General features: G+C 41.2%; 1 protein-coding gene across 2 annotated transcripts in view; it reads right to left on the minus strand.

The window, feature by feature from the left end:
• TPK1 (thiamin pyrophosphokinase 1) overlaps positions 1 to 16,695 on the minus strand; it is a 268,355-nt gene that overhangs the window by 50,206 nt on the left and 201,454 nt on the right. For both annotated transcript variants that reach the window (XM_026037199.1, XM_026037200.1), the window contains one exon: positions 6,628 to 6,739. In XM_026037199.1, the coding sequence (XP_025892984.1) occupies positions 6,628 to 6,739 (112 nt within the window). The remainder of the gene's footprint in view (positions 1 to 6,627; positions 6,740 to 16,695) is intronic.

The raw sequence follows: 16,695 nt of genomic DNA on the forward strand, positions 1-16,695 counted from the left end.
GTTTTCTCGGTCTCTTTTCTTCCCCTCCGTGCTGCTGCCCTCATTTCCTCGTGAACATGCACTGCCCATGTAAGCCACAGTCACTTCTAGGGCAAGACTCGTGTTCACCTTCCCGATTTATGTTTTTTTCCAATTCACCTAGCCACAAGAGATTCGCTTCGTGGTCTGTAATTCACATGTATATCTAAAACTAATAGTTCCAAAATAACTTATTTTAGTCAATTGTTCCTGGGTGACTAATTACACACAGGGAACCACTCTGTAACTTTTTCCTTTTTTAATAAAGCATACAACAAAAGCCAGCAATGATGYCCACCAGACTGCTGACCTTTCCAAACTACTTAAAGCATCAAGAAAAAAACCCATCTCTTCTTTTCAGCAAACATCTAGTGACTAAATCTGGAAGAGGAGTATGCGTCCCTCAGAGAGGATGTGGGAAGTGTTTACGCAGTAGTAAGCAAGGAACTGAGACGCTGTAGAGTGAAGAGCTAGAACTTCTTCATCACTAAGACAAAAGAACAGACCTGGGCAGAAAATTTCCTCTAGTGCCATGTTCTAGCGGAAAAGAGATCAATCCCGCACACCCCTATCTACGAAAAAATAAACAGAACTGAAAGGTCCATGTGCAAATTGCAAGGCAGGAGTCAATTCCTAACTGTAATGCTCAAGCAACCTCCCCCCACAAAAGCACATTTGATAGCACATGTGTTCATTAACTGCACGACCTCAAAAACCCAAATAGCACTAACTGAGTCTCCACATACTAACGTCTCTTTTTTTTTTTTTTTTTCTTAAACTCAAGGAGACCATAGCCAGACGTGATTGATTTGTCCTCCTCGTGGTCCTTGCCCTTTTGGGGTTCTGCAGAGAACATTAGGAACTGGCAATAACTCACCACGTGCCTCGGAGCTTTCTTGGTTTTGGAAATCTCTCAGCAACGTGACATTTACATTTATTATGGCTGATTCTAGACATTTAAATATGAAAACAATTAAAGTATATTTGCAAGGGATATGACAAACGAGCATTTGTACTCTGACCAGTTTTTCACTGACTTTCACCCAAGTACACCACTATGTTTSAGTTTTGCCTCTGCAATTATCCAAGTGAGCTGATTTTTCTAAATCCACACAGGCAGGCTGACAGATGAGAATGCCTTTAGGGTTAAGTGCCTTTAGTATAAACCCAAAGGTTTYCTTCTTGGACAAGTCCCGCTCCCACATTCACTGGGGAAATTCGGAACCACCATTGAAATGTGTAGAACTATTCTGGGTTCACATCAATCTCCGTCATAGATCCCTGGCTCCTACATATCTCTCTTCTCCAGAAAAGTTCTCTATGCTTACAAATCTTATCTTTCAGTAACAAGTTGTTATAACATCCTCACTGACCACTGCAACTGGAGAGATGAAGAGCCGTCCACACCAAAGCCAGGCTGCCTCCTGCCAAACAAGCTCATCCAGCTTTGCTAAACTTACCAAGTGGTTTGAGCTATTTCAGAATTAAAAGTATTTATATGACTCTTTCCATTAGTGGAGCTCTACAGCAGTAATGCCTCCAAACAGCATGACTAGGTCCAGAAGAGGAGGTCTGTTTACCACTTTCCAGCAGCCTTTCCAACGGAATGCCAGGACCCTGCTACACAAGATCTGGAAGTATATCTCCCTCCCACTAAATCTAAACATTCACTGAAGTCTATTGAAATGGACTGAAGTTGCAACAGGAGAATCTCAAATCCCCATCTCGGGTCCCTTCACAAAGTTTGTTCAGGTTTCCAAACTGCGGTTCCGGATGAAGTGCAACTACAGCTTAAGGCTTTGGGACAACTGAGCTCTGTGCTGGGCCTCAGATGGTCTTTTTGGTTTGAAATCACTTTATGCTTTGCAAAGCAATGCCCTCAGTGCTGCATTTGGTGACCTGCAGCACTCACTCAGGCTGCCATCAGCAGGACATCTGCACTGCTGGAGAGGCATTTCAGCAGGCCTCGCCCTGTGGTAAGTGAAGGGAGCCTGGAAAGCAGACAGCAGAGGTCCTCAAGGCAAACAGGTCAGGAAGGGCCCAGGATGCCCGGAGCTTTGGGAACAGCAGCAGCTTTGCTGTCACCACGCACTCCCCTGAGGCCTAGAATTGTGCAGAACAGGGAAAAGAATTTAACAGACACAGTCCATCTGATGGACTGCAAAGTCTCCTATCAGTGAGTAACAGGAGGAGAAAGAGAGAGGGAAAGATAGGAAAGTAGAGGAGAGGGGAAGAGAGAGGACAAGAGTTCAGCTACAAGCTCTTGCCTCTGCCACTGAGCAGAGGGGAAGCCCACGAGTGCCCGTGGCTGCCTCTGTCACACCGGCTCCGCAGCCGGGCAAGCACCCCACGGCGAACACGCTCAGGGCGCCTGCTCCGCTGGCAGGTTGTCCCTTTCCTTAACTTATGGCCTTTTCCAGGAGGCCCCCGCACCCTCTAACAAGTCTTCTACAGGAAAACTACTACCCGTTCTGCGTTTTACTCTCTGCATTTCTCCTACAACTTTTGGACTCCRTGCTTTTGTAATCTTTTGGCCATTTGCAATGCCAAGCCACCAAAACCCCAATGACGTGAAGGTCTGAGGGCAAACATTTCAATTCTACTAACAGTGAAAACAACCACTTTGAAAACATTTTGGATCCTCTTTTTCCACCTGTGAGGTGAGTAGTCAGCAGAGGTTCTGCAGCTACAGGTGGAGGATGAAGATCTTGCTCCTGTGGTTACTGCTATTGCCGTTTGAAGGGAAAGGCTGTGGCACTCCTTTGAATGGCAGCATTTTACAGCAATTTAACTTCCTACCTAAAGAAGCCAGTTTGCATGAAAATTATCTGGAAAGCACACACAGATACACAAACCTGCTGATATTTTCAGCCCAGGTATGACAGACAGTATATCAAAGGCCACAGGGATGAAGAGACAGTCATACTACAAGAATATTTTCTACAGTAATTTCCTAGAAAAGGAAGTTCTTAGTCTACAATTACCTTCAAACTTCTTGTATGAAGAAAAGTACAACTGATTTCTACCTTCATGCTTATTCACCTTCCATGAAAGCACTGCCAACAACCTAATGAAGAATACTAGGTAATTCTGGCATTATTGGATTTTTCTTTATTTATTTTTTAGGCATGGTAGCTACTATCAGTAAGCAGCCAGTAAGGCAAATCAGATAAAGCACTATGTGATTTCTGTGTTGTAAATCAGATTTTAATAGAGAAAAGACCTGTATCCCTTTGGGATTGGAAAGAACAGGTTAATGTGTTCTGAATGTGTGCTGCACAATAGCAAGTATGGTAAAAAAAAAAAAATATATATATATATATATATATATATATATATTTTTTTCCCCTAATCAATTTCTGCTTTTTTTCTCCAAGTTCTTCGACCCTTATGGTGAGAAAAAAATTAAATGAATGTCCTATCTGTGTCAAAAAGAAGGAAATTACTAAGGTACATATACACAGGCCTATACACACATGTTGCATCCTCACATAGATGCACACAAAATACCATATTCTGCAGTATTATAAATATAATCAAGACATCAAGTGCACTTGCTTCTCTGCTGGCAGAATAATTTACGGATTTCAGGTTTATTTAATTCAGCCAGTGAAGTGAGAGTTTTGTAGCCTGCTCGCAACCCCAGCACAGCTTCTGTCTTCAGTATTTATCCTTGTCTTTTTCTATTCAGATACTATGAAGTCTCACGACAGCACCTGTACATTAGACAAAGATAACATTTGACTACCACTTGAAGCTTTTACAGATTTTAATCAGCAGAGGAATCGAGATGTACTCAGACAGAAATCTGTGTTAAATCTATTAGAAAGCCTGATGCAAAGCCAGCTCTAGCTTGYACTGAACTGCTATTTGAATTTTGAGTTGTTGAAAATTAGTATTTGCAAAAATGATAACTTCCCTCATGTCTAACATATCRTTTTTGACTGTTCAGACAGGACAGCTGAGATTTGAAATTAATTTACAGATAAGGCACTTAAAACAACAAATATTTTGAGGACTCAGAAATACTTTTTAAAAAGGAACTTGTTATATCACAGTCTATTAATTCACAACAAACTGGAGATAGAAGTATTCTGTGTTATGTTTAGCCTGAAAATGTCATTTCYTTCATGATTTATGCACTGAAAGACAAAATTCTAACACAGCCTTTTTACCCACAGAGACCTGCGAAGGTTTATACTCAGAATTTCATTACCAAACAGATAGGGAAAAACTCTGCCACTGCCGCCAGCTATTGCAACRCACTACACTCTGTTCTGGGCCCTTTCCCTTCCATGCAAGTCTTTCCTAGTCTCTGTTGCAGGAGGACTAACGTTCTTGAAAGTAACTATGAAACTACAGGCAGCGCAGAAGTCATGAACACAATGAAAGCTATCAGCAAACCTTGATTATCTGAATGTAAGTCTTACAAGTAAGGGAAAACCAAACAACTCGCAATTAACTACAGAATTTTGACTCAGAATTAAGATTCAGAATTCATCTATAAATATATATGTAGGCAAATGTGTGTGTGTATATATTTTTATATATATATATATATATACATATATATATATATATGTATGATTAAAGGTTAGCTCCAGGCACTTGCGCACAAGATGAGTTTTGGGTTGTAATGACTTTGCGGTCTTACCTAAATAAAACATCTTAATTAAAGACCAGATTATTTTGCTTGCATATGTCTGTGATCATGATGTGGAGGAATAAATGAGTGATGAAGGCCAGAGAGCAAAATGAATCCTGAGGCTCACTGTAGCCTGTAGCAGGGCGCAGTGTGAACAACACTAAGGAAAGCACTTTGGGYGTTTGAGGTTTCCTTTTGAAAGCAGATGGTAGCAAGCACCGAGAGAAGCAAGGATGGTGCTGCCAGGTTAACATGAAATGGCAGGGAAGAAACAGTCACTTGAACACTTTTCTTTTTGTCTCCTAGAATAAAACCATGAGACTGGATTAAGTGGGATAAAAATCCCAAGAGATCTGTAAGAGTAACCCGAAGAAGTTCATTACAGCACAATTAGAATGACAAGCGCTGAAGAAACCAGTTTCTCCCCACAATCCCACATATGAACTATTTGTTAATACTGCATGTCCCTAAGGTGTTCCCCTCAAACTGAGCACAGGCAAACTGGTAAGCTCTTTCTCCCCAAGGATGGGTGGAAAACTGTCTAGAACACCACCAATCTTTCTTCTGTACAGGATGAGAGGTTCCGCTGACGGCAGCATGCACAGCTTTAGGTGCAACAAGGCCATGTAATTTGTGTTAGCAGACAGACTGTCTTCAAAATTACTCTTTCTAATGAGCACCTTGTAATACTGGTGAAATATCATTACACTCAAACCTCCCAGAAGTATCTAAAAAATAACTTTTTCCTTTTTTTTTTTTTTTTTAAACTAACCAATCAAAGCCACAAGAAAGGACTGCAACCTCCATTTGGATTCAGTCTTTTACAAAGTGACAGAGGCTTCAAAGCTGTCACCCTCATTAACGTGCAGGCGCTTTGAGCTGCTCTCTCTCRCTCTTCAGGGTAGAAAATTCACAGAGAAAGGGGCACTCCCTCCGTGCAATAGGCCAAAAACCTCATTGCACGACTGCAGACACGCAAATGAAGATGCAGCAACTTACCYGTCAGCTGTACTTAACAGTACAGGCGAAGATATTTGACTGTCTTTCAAATTAAGAGTAACGCTCCCATACACAATTACAGTGGCTTGTAAGAGCATGAAAGCATCACGAGGCAGACAGCTCTTCAACGCGTGCCTGCAAAGTGTCTCATGGCCCAAAACGAGTGCCAGGCTCCTTTCTCTTCTCGTTAGGGAGCTACTGCTGCCYGGCACCTCCCTTGCTGCCCGTGCTCCAATCCCTGGTGCAAGGGGAGGCTCTGCAGCCCAGTGGCTAAGGCTGAGCTTAACCACGAGCCAGCAAGGGCCCTGAAACGCCAGCTGTGAGCAGCTCGGGCCTTGCAGGGGGGTTCGCTCTGCGGGCTGCCCATGCAAACCAGGCTGCAGGGCCATGTGAATTACCTCCTTGATTCCATCCCTGAAGCTTTAATGAATTTTTATTAAAAATAAAAAATCCTGTTATTCGCTCATGTATTTTCTTAAGCAAATACCATCTGAATGACTCGATGTAGGAGGAAGGGGCAGGAAGGTGACAATCAGTTTATTTTTTTCTGGCAAAACTCTYTCCTTTCTCTCCAGATAAATGTCCCTGTTGCACAGCAAAGGCACTTTTTCCACTTTCAAATAAGAAAACAATATTCTTCCAGAGTTGACAAATAGACAATATGTGCAGAGCAGTTCAGGGGAAGTGAGGTAGCTTTAATAATCTGTATCCCATTWTTATTTGTCTGTTGTAACTTTATGGCTTATAACATGGAGTTTAGGCACATGCAGCTTCCCCTCCCCAGAGGGTACCCTATCAAGACAGTAACGTACCATGACCTCAACAAATATTCTATTTAAAAAGCACAATGGCTCCCAATCAGCAAACAGCTTCTGCCTGAGGTACCTCAGATTTAAATATAAGTCAAGAGCAAGAAGCAGGGCAGCGAGGGCAAATCCACCGTGTCCCAGAGGTCCCCGACTTACTGAGGTTCCACTTGAGGCCCGTGGTGGTCACGCTGTCACAGGCGTTCCCGATGGGAATGAGGCCACACCAGTCGCCTTCCAGGCCCGTGTCCACGTGCAGCCTGTGCTTGCCCTGCAAAACAGGAGGGTCCTTGTGGTCAGTACTCCCACACACTCAAAGCAGTGTCTGCCAACAGATATTCCAGGAAATAAACAAGCAAGGAAGTATTTAGATAAAGGTAGGTCCAAAACTAACCCCAGGAGCTCAGAAATATTTGACTCTAGGATTTCAGAYTGGTTGATGTTTTGGAGAGAGGGGAGACATACGTTTGGATTCCTGACCTTGGCACTTTCAAGTGAAACCAAATTGGTTGATTCTGGAGCCCATTTGAGTTCTCTTTGAAAGAGAACTGACTTTGCTCATTCTCCTCTGACACTTCTCGAAGACTCATTGCAACTAAACTAGGCTGCTACTTCCTTTGAAATGAAGGCACCCTGACCTACTCATTAATTTTTTACAACCTTCTCATCCGTTCTAAACAGCTGTATTTCACTTCCTCAATGACAGTCAAAAAATTATCATTMTTTTGACTATGTTTGTGTAGGTTTTTTTTATGTACTTTGTGTGCTTTTCCAGACAGCAAAAGAAGGAGTACTTGCAGAATGCTAACTGGATTCTAGAAGAATTAACCTGAATATTTACAGTACCTGACTTTATTCCAAATAAACACCATGAAGTGAAATCAAAAGACATTTTTGTAAATTCATTTGGTAACTTCATGGGACGGAGGGGAAGAAACAGTTATTAGTGATGATGGATTTGTGACTAAATCCTKAATTAGTCGTCCTAGACCTCAGGTCAGCATCTTGCTGGGTACCAGCACGTGAATAATCCCAGTGAAGAGCATATCATGGGAAAACTTTACAGAACAAACAAGCAGAATTCTGGCACAGCTTGTCTTTTAAAAAGCTGTTTSTTAAGACTAGTTATGAAAAAATAGCAAATGAAAGAAATGATGATCTCGTCTTTTCTAAATAGGTCATTTATTCTTTACTGGGAACATCTAGGGGGAAGATTAAGGATTTTTTTTTTCTTTCTTTCTAAGAAATACGGAGCTCCTTGGGGTTTTATTCTCTTGTGGACACACAAGCAAATCGAGTCTTTCAGTATCTCTTTTATATGCATCCTTTTCACCACCATAAAGGAACCAGATATGTTTATTTTACTTATCTATTAGGAAAAAAAGGACCTATGAAAGCCAAAGCATTAACCTGAACATYTTACTAAGCAAAGAACCAAGGGCTTACACCAAAAGAAGAAACAAATATAACACAGGTACATACCTCAAACAGCAAAAGCACTTTGACACAATTTTATTTTGGTAGTTTACAGAATCACAGAAGGCTTGAGGTTGGAAGGCACCTCTAGAGATCATCTATTCCAGCCCCCCTGCTCCAGCAGGGACACCCAGAGCACGGGGCACAGGGCGGCATCCAGGCGGGTTTGGGAAGAYCTCCAGAGAAGGAGAYTCCACAACCTCCCTGGGCTGCCTGTGCCAGGGCTCTGGCACTCTCACAGGGAAGAAGTTCTTCCTCACATGGAGATGGAACTGCCTGTGTTTGCAGCRTGCACCCATTGCCCCTTGTCCTGTCACTGGCCACCACTGAGAAGAGCTKGGCCCCTTCCTCCCTACATACCCCCTTCATGAACTTACACATGTTAATCAGATTCCCTCTCAGCCCTCTCTTCTCCAAGCTGAACAGGCCCACCTCACTCAGTCTCTCCTTGTACAAGAGATGCTCCATTCCCTAATCATCTTAGTTGCTCTCCGCTGGACCCTCTCTAGAAGCTCCATGTCCCTCTTATACTGGGGAGCCCGGAACTGCATTGTTTATGATTCTGTAATTGCATGTGAGCTTTTTGTGTTAGGTCCTGTCCTCTCCCATTCATTCCAAACACCCCTGCAAATACAACGTCACTAGTGAGAAAGCCAGAAAGCGGCATCACAGCATCGCGCTGCCCGTACGAAGCGCCTGAGGTGTCTGGCAGATGCTCCCATTAATGCCAAATGCATTATGAAAAAGCCATCTTCAATACATGTCATGCTTTCAGTTAACAAATGAACCTTGGAAAAGTTGTCAATTAGGGAGTATCAGATTTTATAGCCTAAGCCTGTTTGATTGTTTGTAGAGCAACAAGGAAAGCAATGCAGGATCATCTGTCTTCTCAAGGTGGCCAACTTCACGGGGGGATGAGCCATGTATTTCTAAAGTGGCTCTGAATGCTTGCCTGCCAAGTTCAGAGAAGTAACAAATCCAGCCCTGMTAACCTTTCAGCTACGCAATATGCCGCTCTATTTCTCTCCTGCAGTATGAAGAAAGAAGAAAAGGGAGAGGGGAGAAATAAAAGTGCTTCTCATCACGCAGTGCTGCCTGTAATAGAGCAGATGATGAAGGTGCGACTGTTGCTCTCCATCAATACAAGCAGCCTTGCTGCTCCCAGCTACTCTAGGAGAGGCACGAGCTCACTGCATTCATCAATTAGTAAGGGAGTATAAAGAACAGAGGTAAAAAGAACAGACCCAACTTGAGAAGTTGATTAAATTCTGCACTCTCACAACCTGTACTTACTATCAGCTTTGTATTTGTCAWTTTTTGACATTCAGGTGCAGCTTATAAGCAGGTATGCAATTCAKCAAGAAACTTACTCAGACATCTGTCTTGTTCTTGCCTTGTCTAAGGCGTTTAGAACAAAAGATGTAATTCACTATCAGAATTTTGCCAATATCCATGATTTTAATCAACAGTCTTTTAAAGTTTGRTACTTCCCTAGAAAACCCAGTTCACACATCCCGGTGAGAGCCTGACTTTCTTCCCTTGAGAAGGGATTAGGTTGAGAGTAAGAGAGCAAAGGGCTATAAAGAAAGTTGCAAGTAAACAGGAAATGAAAAAATAAAATGCAAATTATTTCTAAAAAAGCCTCTTAGGTGTTAAGCCATACTCATGGCTTAGAGATTGGTCCAATCCTACTGTGTAAAACAGATTTTATGACTATTCTTCAAAAAAAATCAGCAATAGATTTCACTATCAGTGGGAGCAATGTGTAATGATAAGGGAAACCATTAAAAAAAAAGATAAAAAAAGACCCTTGTTCGTTTTTGCTGGAAAGATGCATTTTTACAGTAAGGCTTGAAGTCAAACACCATGTCTGCAGTAGGGAAAATCAGTTGTGCAATCATATCTTCAAGCAAGGACCATTCATCAAGYACGATGGAATTGTTATTTACAGGAGGAAAAGGAGATCAGAGCTCTCATCAGGTATAATCTGCAAATCGAAGGAGTCATCTATTCCATATAAATCTCTGTGATTAAAGGAAGCATTATATACAAGTACTTAATGGTACTGTCCTCCATTTCTGCAGAACGCACAGTTCCAAAATTAAGGAAAAGAAAACCAAAGTTGACTAAATAAACCCTTTCTACGTTGTTTTGCCTTTGCAGTAGGTAGCTGAAATACTTTCAAATTTTAACTTAAGAATCAAATATTACCATGTTTGAATGCCACTGGTGATAAAATAATGGCAAATAATACAGGGACATTGATTTCTATCTTATTAGAGCAGTCTTGAAAAACATTGATCAATCGTTAGCATTGATTTTTAGCTTCATTTTGTGTCTGAAGCAAGGAAATAAAATCAATTTCTAAGTTCAGCAATAAGAAGAAAATGTCAGAAGTTTTTCTTGTTTTTTTCTTACACAGAATGTTCCATCCATAATAGGTTAAACTTTTTGTCTTGGTTCAGCATTGTGCCGTAAGAAGGCATTTAAATGATAGTGGTTAAATATATCCTCAGTCCAACACTGCTGCTGCTGAAGGGCCTAAAGAGACACTTTTCTGTTGCATCTCTTAACTCAAATGGATCAAAGCCTGACGGCCACAACCTCATTTGCCATGTGAAATATAAGCAGGTACTAAAATCTGCAACTTTTAGGGAAAAATTGGCAAGCTGGAAAGTATGTGAACAGTTTATCAAGATAATGGGTGTTCTGCATGTACAGATACCCTGGTGGCACTTGTTAAAATAGAGAGTGATTTCTCCAAGTCCTTTGCAGAACAACTTGAATAAATGCAGTACAATAAACAGATAAATCCTCTAAAACAGATATCAAACAGCCGAAACATAATGGATAGAAGAACTATGGGGATGGATCTTTAAAGAATCTAAAGAGATATGAAGGGGAAAAAAAAAAAAAGAGAAAAAACAGGAACCTAGCAGGTTAAAATGGGGCACAGAAGAAAGGCATAAAGTCAGTAWGGACATAAATGATTAAATCAGTTAATAAGATGCTAGAAAGGAATACGGAACTAATTAAGCTTTAGAAAATAAATGATAAAAGATTTAATAAATAAATCCTGGAAGCTGCTAAGGGCTAGGCTGTGTAAAGTGTGCTGGGAAGGAAAAGGAAACCCATTGCAGGATTAAAGGAGAACAACCTTCTTCTAATTTTCGGACTGCTCTGAAACTGGGCCCAGTAAAAATATATAAGCTAAATCATAAAAGTCTGATCTTCTAAGTCATTTACTTTCACCTGTTTCTGCTGCGAGATCTGGGATACAGATAATCTGCTACTGGAAAACCGATCAACTGCCCAAAACAGCTTCTCCAGCAGCTAGATACTGCTTTCCACGGTCTGCTTAAAACGCCTGTTTCTATCAGCTTTCTTTCAATGAATATTCCATAGATGGCAGCACACACTTGAAAACAAAAACAACATCAGCAAAAAGCTAAATACAGATGTCACTGTGTTACCCAGGGAAAAGACAAAAACCACAATCTGTTTTGGTATATAAACATCTGGGTGCAGGAAAAGGTAGGGAGAGAAAGTAATTGAATGGGTGGATATTAGCAAGATCTCCAAGGACAACAGCACAGAGCAGGAGGAAAGGAACAAGGACAAAACCAAGCGAGAGCACTTAGGCTTAAAATTAAATATTGTGATTGACAAGGAGGGAAAAACAAAGTTCCAGAAATATTTCTGCTAATGATTAGTTGTGTAAGAGCTTGGCTTAACAGTAAGAAGTTTTTAGGCTGAGTTTTGGAGCTTGATAAATATAGTCAAATTTTCTGAAAGGATGTATTTAAGAAGAGCTATTTCATTATAATCCTAAAATACCAGCAATTGTCTTATCCAACTAATACATTCAATGCCAAGTTCCTATTACATAAATGCTATTCACAGAACGTTATCTGAATCGAACAAACTTTTCGGTTGCTCTTGGAAAAAAAGAGTATCCTTAGTTCTCATGAAAACCCAGAAATCGAAAAGCTCTTCTGCAACACGTCAGTGACTGCTTAAACTCCTATGTAGAAAACAAATTTATTCCATGTTTCATTTGAATGAAATGACATTCACATTTTGGACTCAATTCAGCTGACATTTACTACCTGGTGTCAGCAGTGCTCCTGCATGCACTGCATGGACATTAGTGCATTAGTTATCTGCAGGACAGAGCCCTGCTGATCCCCCCCTTCACGAGAAAAGCAATTCATAAAACAACAGTTTTACAGTAAAGTCCCAGACAGTAGAGAGAGAATAAAGCATAATGATTATTAGACGCAACGAATGAACACGTCTGCTTGTAACCGATTTGTGACAAGGGTGCAGAATGAAATTCTATGCATGTAAATGCCAGCAAAATGAACAGATTTGCTCTACACTGAGGTTTATACACCTAAGCTGTTCTACTGTGTATCTAACACAAAAACTACCCACAAAGAGCAAATCCTTATGTTTTCACATATTTGCAAGTGAACTTTTTTTCTAAAGGTACAGCAAGATGCTCTAAGTAAGATTAAACTTCTCCTGCACTACCAGCACCAACACCTTTCCCCTTGTTTCCTCATCACCTATTGCCCCACGACCAAAACAGCCCTCTCCCTGTCTTCTGCAGTCAGGACTAGACGGCCACCGATAGCAGGCCAGGCCCGGTGGGTGCAAGAGCGAGCTCAGGTTTTCTTCTCTCTGGAGATGGCCAGCAGTCAAAATTGGCAGCAGAGAAGACACTGCAAACACGCGCGCCAACAAACTGATGAAAACACTTTATCAAGCACCAAGTTATCCGGAAACACAAAAGCTACTCTAAAGGGGAGTTGTAGTGCTTTAATTTCTTTCCACAGACATGTCTTAAAGATTGACAAGTATCATAAAGAGCGCTTCTAACCCTACTCTGAATGCTGTCTTAAAGAATTGTTCATTTGATTGAAATTTCCCACTCTCGGACTTCCAACAATTTTTCCTTCAGTTGGCCACTATGTAATGCAAAGCACATCACAAATGGAAGCTGAAACTATGATAATCAGGAATCGCCTGGTCTTTCTTCAAAGCAAACAAGACTTACACTGGCCCAGGGTGACATTTTATCCTTGAGCTTGTGGATTTGATGTCCTATCCTCAGCAGACCCATCACAGGTTTAATGTGAGTATTAGCATTTTTAGTAATGCCTTAAAAAAAAAAAAAAATCTGAACCATTTTCTTTATGTCCATTTATGAGACTATGGAGTACAATAGTGCAGATAAGAGTGAAAAGTAGGCAAGCCGCTCAAGATTTCATATTGCCTGTATAATTATTATGCAATGCTGCAGTTAACTTGTCAATCTAGAGGGGCCCTTCCTAGGGGCACTAATATCCTCTAATTCCAAAGTGATGAAAATTACAACGTGATCTTTCTCGCCACCTACGAGCCTGCAATACATTTAGTGCCACCGTTCACCTGCTCTCATGCACTTGTRCAAGGCGGAGTCCAGAGAGTCTCTTTTACCCTGGCCTCATCCCCTCTATTTTCCTGCGCATTAGAGATGCGGGGGAGCTAATTTAAAAGACTGGATATTGTTCAAATAACCTGTAACACAAAACAACTTTTTTTTTTTTTTTTTTAAATCAGAGGGCTGAATTACTAAACATGGCTCAGAGGCAACTTTATTTTATATAAGAATAAACCAAACATTAGGGTGAGTCTATAGTTCTAGAAATATATATATATATTTTTATATCATATATATATATAAGTTCTAAATATATATATATATATTTTAAAGTGTTTAGGCTCCTTTGCTGCACAAGAAAAACATACACCTAGCTAGCCTAATGCACCCCAATGCTTATTAGCACATGCTGCACAACAATATTTGACACAGCCTTTCTCTAGCCCAGCTTGCTCTCATCTTGTTTTTCCCTCCATGCATCCCATCACTGGCTTATTCTCCACTACAGCTAACGTGCCTGTTGGCAGTGCAACCTGTGAGTGAACCTATCATATCCTATTTAGTGGAAGGAGATCAATTTTTCCTTTCATCAGCTACAGACCATCTGAATCTTGGCTGGCTGCTGCAACAAGTGCCTTTGTAATTTCCCCTAAGATTCAAACCTGATTTGACAGGTCTTCCCAGATATACTGGCAACTCTGCCTAGCTCTTTTCCTCTAAAAGCTCATTTGGAAATCCTCTTCAGTAGAGGAGTAGGAAGAAAGATCAATAGTCTGCTGGTCAATATCTTTTCATCGTTCCCGTGCTCCCCAATTCCTGCCAATGTGGTGTCCCTTGTTTTATACATGTTGCAAAATACTGCACATCATGAGCCCACTAGCCACCTTTTTTACCATCCCTCTTTAAGTGTAAGTGACTTTATATGAGGGACTTCATAAAGATCTAGTCTTTACAATGTCTTTCTTATTAAAATTAAACTGATAGCGACAGTTCCTTACAKTCAGTGGCAGAATCTCTCAAATGTTCCCTTTTCTCCTTTTGATTTCCATAATCTTAGGTAAGAAAGAGAAAGGACTGCAGTTGCAAAGGACGAACAAGAGCAATACAATTCTCACTAGCCCTTCTTGATCTCCGTGTTTCTGGAAGGGCTAAGTTGGTGACACTAGAGGTACACTCGCTAACCCAGCAGGAGAAATCATGTCTATTGTCAATGTACAGGGGGAGAGTTTCCTCCCAGTATAGGGAGGAATATAGCAGGCTTTGAAGAGGAGTTACGCCCCAAGCTCTGAGCTAGGAAGCTCTGACCGATTCTCTTCACACCTCTGAAACTCAAAAACCTGTTTAAAGAAACTTTAGGATTTAGAAACATTTTCTTTTCCCTCTTTTTACCCCTATGTTCTCCTCTTTTKATTCTATAGTTAAGTAAAACGGATGCCAAAATCTATTCTTCTTTTGGGCTGCGGGGTGCCATGGGGAGGAGAATATTGTCCTGTCCTGAATCTGAATCGCCCCCTTTCTGAATCTCACTTGGGCAGTGATGAAGTCTATTTGCACGACCATTTTTGTAACAACTCGTGCTACAGCTCTGCTGTATTTCRGTGGCAAGTGGCGCTATCTCACCAGTTCCATCAGTAACAGCCTCGACCCCCGTAACGCAGAGGATGCTCAAGAGCACACTAAAATCACCCCAAGTAGGCCAGCCCGAGACCGAACTCGCTGACAGTGATATCTTGCCCTAAACAAGCACCATCAGCCTGGCAGCTTTTCCCATAAGATTTTGAAGCGCCGAGATCTTGTATCTTTCCAGCATCCCATTCGTCACTGCAGTTGTAATTGTGAGACACCATCCCAGAAGAATTATATTGATAAATTCAAAATGCTACCGAAAGACAGAAAAAAACTGTACTGTATTGCAGATAGTATAATAGTAAAATCCCCATGTAATAATTACTTTCTGTCCTGCTTAGATCTACGTAGACAACCTCTTGCTTCCCCAAACATGCATTCAAAATTATAAACACGCTAACATCTCATTCAGCCTTAGCATGATATTCCATCTCACCTACTATTTGGGAATAGAGTTTTCAGGACAAAAAACAGGGAAGAACTATAAAACAAGCAGCACAATATGAATTACAGAGATCCAGAAAGATTCTGACACAAAAACAAAAAACAAGGGTCAGGAGAATCATGCCTTGCAGTAGATAGCAGTAAATATAGTACTGTATTTAGTCCCATCCATTTGCACATGTTTTATGGATAAAAGTTGTCRGTCCGTTTCACGAGAGGAAAGCACAACCCATCTTCCAGAAAAACAGCTGAACCCTCAAATCAAACAGAAGCCGTTCTCAAACCAGATGAGATTCTTCCATGACAGACATTATCAAAATAGAAACATAAAGACTAGAAAGAAAACAGAGGGCCAAATCCTTGGAATAAAGTGAAAACTACAACAATTAAAACCACGCAATCTTAAAGACTAATAAACTTTTGGAGAGCCATGAATCCACCCATCATTAAATCCAGGATCATATATGGAAATCGGTGTGTCGGTGTATCGCTCTTGAACACTGGCTTTTCTTCCCTCTGAACCTTGCCTATCTCTGCCTCCCCCTCAGCAAGCAGTCACATGCTTTAATTGCTTCTTCACTTCTATGCACGGCCCACTAGCCTTTGGGCTAGTACTAGCAGAGAATTATATCCATGACATCTGAGATTGCCAAACGAAAAYCCTGTTGCTCTGCCCCAAACACCCTCAGCAGCAGCACTATGGAATTTCAGACCAGCAGAACTTCCTTGCAAAGAGAAAATACAGGAAGGGCTGAAGGTGTTTCTTTTGGTTTGGAGGGTACAAGCTGGTTTTCAGGGAACTGAGGGACATGGGGAGCCCTGTCAAATTTCCAACAGCAGATAGTGAGTATCCTCCAAAAATCAGGTCTCTGTTTTTACTGATGCTGCTTCTGGATCCTCAGCTTAAATAGTCAAATGTGTAAAAGACTGGAATACAACACATTCAGGGGTAGTCATGTTCTCCACTGCAGCCTTATGAACATTTTAAATAAATTTTACAGGGGTATATACACATAAATAAGTCACTTAAATTAACAGTCATCTTCAATATATAAAAAATGTGTCTGCATTGGGACTACATTAAGGAAAAAAGACTGCACTTGAAGAGAAAGGCAATCTTGTTTCTTAATGACAAATTTCCCTCAAACACGGGCACGCGCGCCCGTTCCCCCAGGCGAGCCTCGGAGTTGCGTTACCCTCCTCCTTTCTCCACAAGCCGGAGCCGTGCCCGGCACTCACGATCCCTGCTTCCT

The sequence above is a fragment of the Nothoprocta perdicaria genome, unplaced genomic scaffold (genome assembly GCF_003342845.1).
Source record: "Nothoprocta perdicaria isolate Ctin4 unplaced genomic scaffold, notPer1 scaffold_192, whole genome shotgun sequence".
Lineage (NCBI taxonomy): Eukaryota > Metazoa > Chordata > Aves > Tinamiformes > Tinamidae > Nothoprocta > Nothoprocta perdicaria.